This window comes from Fusarium tjaetaba (genome assembly GCF_013396195.1).
Source record: "Fusarium tjaetaba strain NRRL 66243 chromosome Unknown NRRL66243_c0000026, whole genome shotgun sequence".
In the NCBI taxonomy this organism is placed as follows: Eukaryota; Fungi; Ascomycota; class Sordariomycetes; order Hypocreales; family Nectriaceae; genus Fusarium; species Fusarium tjaetaba.
In genome coordinates this window covers 227,559-238,039 of record NW_023501222.1, presented here as the reverse complement: position 1 = coordinate 238,039, position 10,481 = coordinate 227,559, and the positions used below count along the sequence as shown (strand labels likewise).

The following is a 10,481-nucleotide window of genomic DNA, read 5'->3' as shown; positions in this document are numbered from 1 at the left end:
TGCAAGGCCATCTGTGCAACAACCCCAGGCTTAACATCTCCGACCTTGTTATCTTGACCATTGTTTTCCTTAGCAATGGATGATGTACCCGTTATCAACCATTGGCAACGATGCGGGATGGATTGGGTGGTCAGACTGTGAATAGTCTCGTCCAGGCAAGATCTTAAGCCGAGCCAAGGCAAGAGACGGCATCCATCGATGAGACAGCCAAGATTGGTTGAGTCTTCTGTTGGCCATGACTTTTTCGATTACAAAGCGTTGGTGGACAGACACCTGTAGGCTCAACAGAGAAGGGTTGAAGTAGTTGGGGGTAACACAAAGGCAGAGCTAACGAAGAGGTGCATGACTTTGCGTATCGAAAGATCACAGCAAGCTTACTGTTTCCTTCCTTATTTCCAGTCTTGGCTTGACCGATGGATAACATATGTCTTTTGACCGGTCAGGTTATTGATGGGCGTACAAGAGTGGCATGTCGACGACGATGTCGTGGCTTCGTGTACTTGGTTCTGTCTCTGGGACAACCTTTGGGCTCACTTGATGCAGCAAATAACGACAAACGCGGCTGCCATCAGGAAAGTCGGTCAACTGGTGAGCTATGCCAGTTGGAGAGGCCCGACGCTCATCGGGAGGTTGCACCGGATAAGAGACAGGATGGGCACAGCATAATGGCCAAGACTAGGATTCTCTCAGAATCTCGGTTTCATATACCTGCACTATACACCAGCGTGGTATCAAGATCTCAGGTGATGCGAATATATCGCCTTCTGCGTCCCTTCTCAAGCAAGGCTACTACTAGCTGACTCTTCACGAGACGCGATCGGTCTGTCGCTCAGAGTTAATATGTGACACCCACCAGATGAGCGCTTTCCAGAATTTCCAGCTTCTGTTAAGGGTGTTGGGCAAGTAATATGATGGCTGCTGCAACTACTTAGGCATGCACGCAATAGCACAGCTATTTGAGAAATGGCGTCTTTTAATACCCGCGAAGCTGCATGAGTTCAGCCGAAGTCACAGAGTCCGCCGAACCTGGTTCGTCGCAAAAGCTCGGGGTATGAGGCACAACCTTGCGATCATGCAGCAAGCCGTCAGAGCTGGTCAGCATGGATTGTGATTTGCCGGACGCCTCCGCAACCGGTCAACATTTCGAGGCATTTTACCTCCATATAAGCACCGACGACGCGGTCCAGGAGGCGCTCTTGGTACAGACCGAAGGAGAGTTGGATGAAGTGCAGAAGCCACAAAGCGCAGCTATTCGGCCAAGTTTGTGCTGTAGTTCGGGGCCGACAGGAGCTGGTGTAGGGATGTGCGTCTGGAAATGAGGCCCAAACCCAGGACCCCAGATATGTGAATTTGCATCCTGGCTCAGATGAGCGCCGTTGAGTTCGGGCACGAAACATATTGTCTAAGGATTCGAGCCCGATTAAGGCAACCAAGCATCCTTGACCCGATCGCCATCACAAGACCCGGTTGCAGCCGGCATCTTGACAACAGCTACCAACTCTGACAGACATGATATGACGCTCCATGTCAATTCACGCCTTCGTACTGTTTGTGAGGCGGTGTGTTGGTGGCCGTTCTGAACAATGAACATGGCCTCTGTCGCATTGGCTGTCTGATATATACTATGGCCGAAGCTGATGCTCTCTAGGTTGAGACTATATATATAGATGGGCCTTCCTGATGTTGCGATGGAAGATTTGGGAAAATAAGAAACTCAACTGACTATCAAACTCAAACACCACAAACAACAACTCCTAACATCGCTTACCATGGCTTCTTCTTTATCCTCCTATGTCTTTGATGATGAAGGCATGACTTGGATTACCTGTGATCTATGTGCTGGATCCTTCCAGCGTGGGTCGTATGTTGGCTATACTCCATTGTATCTCAGCTTTACTGACTCTGAAGCAGTGGTTTATGCCAGGCCTGTCATGGAACCAAACTTCGTCGAGTTTCCTACAGCTATCTCGCTACAGGATCCTCCCCTCCCCAGGTCCAAGGAGGCACCACTCCTCCACCACCTCCTCCGTCTAGAGGTGGCCAGCATGACCGTTCTCACGGAGGCTCAAGTGGTTTCAGTGTCTATGGTCGCCGTTCTTGATCACTTTACCCCATGGCAGACTATGGTCAGTCTTGCTAAGGAATGTTTTTCAGGACATGTATAAGAGGGGACAGCCGTATCAGGCTACATACAAGTGTGCACACTCAATCGTTTGAGATACCATGTGATTTGCTTTTATTGGTGTGGATATCTATCTATGGAGGGCTTTTGTTTATGGCTGGCCTTTGTCTGGTGTCACTCGTTTTGAGGCTTGACTTGATTTACTCTGATCTTTGGTTTGAAGGATGAAGCTGAGCTGCTACAGGAGCAACAATTGGCAGCTATTCTCACTCCTTAAGAAATGAACTTTGCTCGAAATATGACATTTGTAGTTGTGCCGATCTGTTTTTTAAACTCGTATACTCGACATCAAGCCCAGGGCGCCTGGGATTCAACGGATTTGCCAGGGTCGTCAACTGTTGAGTAATTCGTATGAGGTTCTGTGTAACTCAAGAATATCTCCTTATCTTGAGTAGCATTGCAGTTCCCCTAAATAATTTCTCAAATTATCGTGATAACTGTAGGCTATTCAATGATTGTTTCTTGGTCAACTCATTCATTGATACAACTTTTGACGAATAGCATCTCCCCCTCTTGCCCCGCGTCATACCGAAGAGCTCTTTACTATTTCGTAATGAACCCCACCCCCACTTCCATTGGATCACATCACTCGGACCCCGATGCCGGCAACCAACCCTCACCAACGTTTCCATATCTTTTTGCCATCTTGATAAATTTGCTGATTGTACTCATAAACGATGCGAACTGTCCTTAGTCGACTCGCACTAACATCTCGATCTTTGACGACCTCAGTATCACCGTTCTCACTATTCCAACGAAGCAGCCCCTCCGTCATCCGCAAGATGTCGTCTATCACTGAACCAGTTCTTAAGCAGCGCGTCAAGCTATCTCTCATTCAACTCGCCTCTGGCTCTGACAAGAAGGCCAACCTCGATAGTGCAGCCTCACACGTCGCCCGAGCAGCTTCTTCGGGAGCAAAGATTGTTGTTCTGCCGGAATGCTTCAACTCGCCTTATGGAACAGATCACTTCCCTCAGTACGCGGAGACTCTACAACCTAGTCCGCCATCTAACGATGCTGCGCCCTCTTATCACGCACTCTCTGCAATGGCTGCTGATAACAAAGTCTACCTCGTCGGTGGGTCAATTCCAGAATACAGCCCGGATACCAAGAAGTACTATAACACAACTCTCATCTTTGGACCCGACGGTGCCTTGTTGGGTACACACCGCAAGGTGCATCTCTTTGATATCGACATCCCTGGCAAGATCACATTCCGCGAGTCAGATATTCTGAGTCCTGGTAACAAGGTGACACTTGTTGATCTTCCTGAGTACGGCAAGATTGCTGTTGCTATCTGTTACGATGTTCGCTTCCCTGAACTAGCCACCATTGCGGCTCGAAAGGGTGCCTTTGCCCTTATCTATCCTGGCGCTTTCAACACCACAACCGGCCCTCTTCACTGGCAATTGCTTGGTAGAGCTCGAGCTGCTGATAACCAGCTCTATGTAGCTCTCTGCAGTCCCGCGCGTGCTGAAACGGGCTATCCTGCTTACGGCCACAGTCTTGTCGCCGACCCAATGGCCCAGGTTCAGGTCGAAGCAGACGAGAAGGAGACCACTGTCGACTGGGAACTCGACCCTGAGAAGATTACCGAAGCGAGAAAGAACATCCCATTAGACACTCAACGAAGGTTTGATGTATACCCTGATGTAAGCGAGGGAAAGATCCGGTTCGAGGAACCTTGAGTCTTAAGACTACTACCCCTTTAAGCAGCACATAAGAGCTCAGATTGAAATACGTCACGGGACAATGACGGAGAATATATTGAGCGAGGGACCAAAATCCTTTATTTTATGACTCGATTTGCAGTAAAACGCCAGAGTCTTTTCCTTTTTGAACACATATACCTTTGCGTCCGTGTTAACCTATTCGTGACCACCTTGGTCATCTTTTTATATCTCCGTTGATCCCTATCCTGCGTAAACTCATAAAAGTAGCCAGACATCCTACCCAAAGATCCTAAACATGGTAAACGGCTTTACTCAAGAGCCTTCTGGGCGAACTTGGGAAGGACGAAGCTGGCCTTGTGGATCTCAGCAGAGTAGTATCGGCACTTGGCGTCCTCCTCCTCCTTGGTCCAGGATCGGAGAGGTGTCTTGACATCGGCCTTGGGGTCCTTGGAGCAGACCATGAAGCCAATCTGACCGGAGGGGTAGGTAGGGATGGTGGTGTAGGCATACTCGGCGACGGGGAAGATAGCCTGGCAGTCCTTCTTGAGGCGGGTGATGAGGGGGAGGTGAAGCCAGGGGCTCTCGGCTGTGAGCGAGTTAACGAGTTAGTGTAGTCCCAGGAGAAACTACTATGCAATACTACAATAACATGGCGGATCAGGAACAGCAGAACTGAACGGACGAACGCGGCACACGTTAACCAACAAACGAAATGCATGCTATCGCGGGACTACCGGAAGCAGAGCTGGGAAAGCAGCACTAGCTTCTGGGAGCCCCTAGGAGGGAAGCGGCACCAAAATGTACCCATCGAGGGAGATCCCAGCCACAGCGATCAACTTTGATCCGGGAGGGTTCCCCGATTCTGCCGTTCCTAGGGACGCCAGTTACTCTCCTCAAGAAAATAGGGAACATACAACCTTGAGTAGTAATGACGCCTCCCTCGCGGAGAGCGTCGTGGAGGAGCTGGAAGTAGCTCTTCTGGAAGAGAGCCTCGGCGGGACCATCGGGATCGGAGGAGTCGGTGATGATGACGTCGAACTCGTTCTTGTAGTCGTTGAGGAACTTGAAGCCATCGCCAATGTGGGTCTTGGACTTGGGGTGGTCGAAACCGCAGGCCATGGAGGGGAGGTGCTCCTTGGAGAGGCGGACAACAGCCTCGTCGATGTCGCAGAGGGTGGCCTCCTCAACACAGTCGTGCTTGACGATCTCACGGAGAACACCGCCATCACCACCGCCAATGACAAGAACCTTCTTGGGGTTGGGGTGGGAGTTGAGGGCGAGGTGGGCGATCATCTCCTGGTAGGAGAACTCGTCACGCTCGGTGCACTGGATAACGTTGTCGAGAACCAGAACGTTGCCGAAGTCGGTGGACTTGAAGATGAGGACATCCTGGTACTTGCTCTTCTCGTGAACGAGGACCTTCTCGACGCGGAGGGTCATGGCATGGCCTATTGGGGAGAGTAAGAATTGAAGGCCGTTTTCTGAATGGATTATATGTGCCTACCGGGCCACATGTCCGAGATCTCTCGGAACCAGCCATCTGAAGAGAAAGTTAGCTTTTGCCGACAAGAATTGAAAACTCTGAGGGAATTGGAGTGTATGCGAAGATCTTGGTGTATAGAGGGGAAGCGTAGATTGAAGAGCTGAGGCTGTCGCCATTATGTAGCGATAAGCTCAAGAATTTGAGCTCCAACTCTTATGAGAACCAATCATCAGGTCATAGGCTTCATTTTAAGGAGAAACCGCGACGAATTGAGTGACCAGACATGTGCATGATGATGATCATCATGAGAGAGGGGCAGGATAACGCGGGGCAGTAAAAAAAAAAGATAACATGAACAGCAAGAAAAACATACCCTTGATGGTAGGGTGGGTGATCTCCTCGGAAGACATTTTGCAGTTAGAAGAGTAGAAAGAAGAAAAAGTCCGACGTGACGTAAATGCAAGCGACGAGCCGAAGGTGGAAGTGGTGATGTTTCGTGGAGGTGAAGAAAAAGGCGGGAGTCTTGACTTTTTCAAAAGGTGCATCCGCATCCGCCTCCATTCCTGCTTCTGTACACGGTTGTACAGGTACCCGCGTCCGCGCCTGCGAATGCAAGAGCTCCCGGTCGTAAATATTAGTGGAGATACAGCCATTGGATCCAATGGCTTTTAGCGGGTAAAAAATTTGATGCCGCCCACACAGGGACAGAAACAGAACCTGGTGATGGCACTGTCGTTTTTTGGGCATCGATTGATTGGGGCCCCAGGCGATTATTAGGCGGTGACTTTCAAGGTTCACGAGGCATTACTGGGTACCCTAGACAACTTTGTCTCACTGTAAACGGTGAAATAGAGTCATGATACAACGCATTGGCCGTTTAACCCATGTTGTACTGTTCTTGTACTTGATCAACGCTAACTACAACGTTAAATCTTGCAACTCATTACTCTGCCCAATTGCTGCCATTTTCGGCTTAACCGCGCTAACACGTCAGTGGGACGAGACAAGACGAGAGGTCAAACAGTCCATAGCACAACGTGGGGTGGTGGAAAGACGCTTGGGAGAGGAGAGAGAGTTGGATATCGAAGGTAAAGTTGACTTAACCTCTCTAATTATTTCCTCTTATGGTAATTTGACTCTTGACCCCAGCTTGGTCCATATCAGAAGCGGGCCATGGGGATTGTGGTTGTGAGCTAAATGGCCTATAGACAATCCAAATGGGGATATATAGCTACGAGACGCTTCACATTGGTGACTTGGAATATACCCCGGAGAGAAGTCGGTAACTGAGTGGATATATCTCTTGAAATCATTTCCCTTTCTCGTCCCTCATCACAAGGCAGAGCATAAGCAGGACCATGGGTTCAAATAGAACATTATACATCGCTTGTTTGGTACATCCTTCAACAAGCTCAGACAAAGAGGAGGATGTGGGCTGATATCGTGGTACAAAAGATCCTTCCCAGATTTACAAACTTTTCCCGCTATCAAGGCACAATCTTCCAATATCCAGAATCAGAGGACACCCAACTTCATCTGAATAGTATTGACTCATCCAGCCCATATAATCGTACGCCCTTGTTACCCCCTAGCGCCATTCACCCCTAAACCTTGATTGCAGGAACGCCTTGTAAACCGGAACCTTCCTGTAAAACGCCAAGCATATAATTATAAACACACAGAACAATGAAAATGCCAACCATGGGTGGAGATGGGCATGTGTACAGAGAGTTGAAAATAGAGCTGCCTTCCTGTTGTTTGGCAGCAATCATATATAACGTACTTCGAAAACCTCAAGATCTGTTATCATCATCTTCGTGAATGTGAAACTCGGCCGCGTTGTTATCTGGCCACGCATTTTGTGTACTGGGATACTCGGAAGGCTGGCTGCTGACGTTGCTGTCAGGATCAACGTTTTCGCCATCTGAGGCCTCGCGTTGGTCCTCGATCCCAGGCCACGGCTCATCTTCTGGAAGCTGCCAGCCCTGCGAACCTTGCTCTACGAGAGCTTGGTTGTGTGTGATAATCTCCATGTCGTTCACGCTTTCAGCGTCTTCCATGTCTTCGGATCCGCTCTCGTATATCTCGATGTTAAAGTCAGAGTCATCATCGAAGTCATCCTGGGCGGGAGCAGGAGCAGCACTTCCTGCGCGAATAGATCGTTCTTGGAGAGGGGCATTGCTGTACGGCGTAGCATAGGCAAAGGGAGTAGTGCCACGCGCTGGCTGACGATCATGAATCCCGAGGGGCATTGGACTCGGTGAAGCAGTCCATCTGGGTGTGAAACGATGGCTAGGTGATCTTGTGCGGCGACGCTTCATGATTGCTGACTGGGAGTTGGCATGCAGAGCTGGAGAGGAGCGACGGCTCTGTCCGTATGACGCCACGCGGCGTCTGCTGAGGGCAGGTGAGGCTTGTACTGGAGCAGATATGGGCATTGAAGAGGTCCTAATGTGAGGCGGGCGAGAGCCCCGTCTGCTGAGCAACGGTGACTGAGCACGTGTCATAGATGGGCTTGCAGATTTGATTGACTGCAAAGCTGGGTAAAAGGTCTGCGATGGTGATGATGAAGTTGGTGCCTTGTCGTGTCGCACGTTCATGGAGTTGCTTGCACTCGGTGGCTCATCAAGCTGCTCAACCCAAGACCAGCACTCTTCATACGGTTTGCCTTCGTCTAGTGAGGCTGATGGATCAGGGGCGACCGGACTCATTTCCCTGAGCATCTGCCACGTCCAGCCCATTTCGTAGGCCTGAAAGTCCTGAAGGTAGGCATCAGGATGAGTTACGAACAACCTAGGCTCAGAAGCTCTCATCATGACTTGGCTCAGGAACTGAACATCCCACACAGCTGGAGTCATCATCTCAGCAGGACTGAGGAAACGTAATCGTGAATCCTTATGAATTTTGCGAAGGGGGACCCAGGTGGATTGAAGCCCCAAAAATGTTGATGAGCGAGGATCTGTCGTTTGTGGACGAGAGAAAATGTTCATCTCGCGAAAGAGTTGACCGAATGCTGCGTTCATAGCCATAGTAACGCTACGAGCGTCCGAGCCCTTGACAGATATCGTCTTGATTAGACCACGGCTGCGCAATCGTCGATCAATAACGCCTTTGTCTGCGCAAGCTTTAGGCAGAAGCCATTTTGTGTCTTGATCTGAGACCATCCAGTCAGGATAGAGCGACATCTCAGACCGGAGAGTTGCACTGCTGTGCGTCATGGGTAATTGCGTCCAGTCATCGTTGGAGATTTGTGGCTCGTTCTTGAACTGCTGTGCCTCCTGCCATACCTTTTTAAGGGGAAAGGGCAGAAAGACGACCTCGATCTCAAATGGGTGATTCGGGGACGGCATCAGCGACTGTAATTGCACCACCTGTGCTTGTAGAGATTGGACCTGACTCCAAAGTTCCTGTGAGTGAGTTGGCCGACTCGTAGTGCTGGTCGATGCCGATATCACACTGGCATCATCACCACGGCGAGACGTGACGCTATTGCTGTCGTTAAGAACGCTCTTGTTATCATTCACAAGTTTCTCCACTTCCTCAACGCGACTTTCTAAGTCAGTCATGCGAATGTCGGCGTGATCATGCTTTTCGTGGCATTCCTCGTGTCCCGCTGCTGTGAATGAGACCGTCTCCAGCCGATCTAAACGCTGATCATGGCCGCTGACAATGTCAGATAGGTTCTTGAAAGCGCGACGCGAAACAGCTGCATTGAAGGCTGGAGCTCGGGGTTCAGGCTGGGTTGGTGTGCTTGCGCGGGGAGTGCCAGGTGGTTTGTAGTCCTGGGAAGTCCACGTAAAAGAGTCAGCTGGTGGCGCCTGGTTCTGAGGCACAGAAGTTGGTGGAACATCCTGGGTATTGGCCTGAGTTGGGGACGGAGGTCTCTCTGCTGCAAGTCCAGTGAGCGTGTGAAGTCCCTTTCCTGCAAACGGCCGGAGATATTTGGCGTGGGCGGATGAGGTTGTCGATGCGGTTTGAGAAGCAATCAAACACTGAGCCGGTATTGGTGGAATAGCAGAAGGGCAAGACTGTGACTGAAGAAGGCCGCCCCAGCTCAAGGTATCCGGGATTGATGCAGAAGCACCGATGTTTTGGCTGGTAGAAATCCTTGGAAATGGGCCCGTATCCGCGGATATTCTCTGGTCCGGTAATCTCTGGTCTGGTGTCCTTTGGATGAAAGAAAAGGCTCCTGCATTGAAACTCGCGAAATCCATTCCGGGTATCACAGGGGGCGTCTTGATGGCAATGTCCACTACGGGGCTTAACGGTTCTCTTCCGGTCCTGGGTCTTTCGTTCTCCTGGCCTGGTATACCCACCTCGGGCTGCTGGACATCACGAGATCCCTCCTCGTGATAGCAGGCGTGATGATTGCACATACACCATTGGGTTTGGTCCGGTACAAGATTGCCAGTTGGGCAACGACTCCAGAACCTCCGGCATCCACATCGGGCTCCATTGGCACCAGGATTCAAGTCCACGAAACCGCAAGCTCCTCCTGGCAAGCTGGGAGTCGGCGCCCTTACCGCGACAGCATCTGTGTATATATCGAAGGCATTAGGAGTGAAGTGAGACGGGTCGAACGGGGTCGTTGCCATTGGAAGCTACACGCGCTCATGTCGCGAAGTTGGGATCGAAAGCGAATGTGTAGATAGGCTCGGGTGCCTTCGAGGATTGAGGTCCAAGTCTGGGGGGGGGCAAAGCTATGTAAGATATATATATATGGTATGGCAATTGGTCGATGACAGCCGTGATGATGTGTCAAGGGCCGCAACCAGGCCCAACTGGACAGGGTCGCAGGCAAATCGGCCGCCTAATTTCAGTTCATCGCACTATAAGATCAATTAGAAGAGCTGTCCAGGTCGTCGAGGTTGAAAAATATCCAGGCGCAATCCATAAAACCCGGGCGAGGAAATGGAACAGAATCCCAAGGCATGGATGAGACTGACCAAAGCGCGAACAGAGAGGGAAGAACACTAGAGCGCTGATGGAGGGAACAGCGCAATTTATACGATGGAGGCTCAGGAGACGACAAGAAATCGCAGGCGAACGGGAGAGAGTGGGCGAGAAGCAAAGTCGCAAGAGCACGAGGCACGAGATGGAGGGGACTCGAAATGTCTGCCTGCCTATGGAGGAGGGAACAGGG

General features: G+C 50.6%; 4 protein-coding genes across 4 annotated transcripts; 2 read left to right on the top strand and 2 right to left on the bottom strand.

Annotated features, from left to right (window-relative positions):
• Positions 1–1,769: 1,769 nt before the first annotated feature.
• Positions 1,770–2,399, top strand: FTJAE_1428 (uncharacterized protein; the record flags this gene model as incomplete). The annotated part of the gene is made up of 2 exons (XM_037347491.1): positions 1,770–2,126; positions 2,346–2,399. The coding sequence occupies 2 exons, from the start codon at positions 1,770–1,772 to the stop codon at positions 2,397–2,399; spliced, it is 411 nt and encodes a 136-aa protein (XP_037211513.1).
• A 460-nt stretch (positions 2,400–2,859) lies between these two features.
• On the top strand, positions 2,860–3,870 carry FTJAE_1427 (nitrilase; the record flags this gene model as incomplete). The annotated part of the gene is made up of 1 exon (XM_037347482.1): positions 2,860–3,870. The coding sequence occupies one exon, from the start codon at positions 2,860–2,862 to the stop codon at positions 3,868–3,870; it is 1,011 nt and encodes a 336-aa protein (XP_037211512.1).
• A 293-nt stretch (positions 3,871–4,163) lies between these two features.
• FTJAE_1426 (spermidine synthase) lies at positions 4,164–5,748 on the bottom strand (the record flags this gene model as incomplete). The annotated part of the gene is made up of 4 exons (XM_037347471.1): positions 4,164–4,441; positions 4,770–5,303; positions 5,360–5,395; positions 5,712–5,748. 4 exons carry the CDS (start codon positions 5,746–5,748, stop codon positions 4,164–4,166), a joined length of 885 nt encoding a protein of 294 aa, XP_037211511.1.
• Positions 5,749–7,131: 1,383 nt separating this feature from the next.
• Positions 7,132–9,933, bottom strand: FTJAE_1425 (uncharacterized protein; the record flags this gene model as incomplete). The annotated part of the gene is made up of 1 exon (XM_037347461.1): positions 7,132–9,933. The coding sequence occupies one exon, from the start codon at positions 9,931–9,933 to the stop codon at positions 7,132–7,134; it is 2,802 nt and encodes a 933-aa protein (XP_037211510.1).
• Positions 9,934–10,481: the final 548 nt, after the last annotated feature.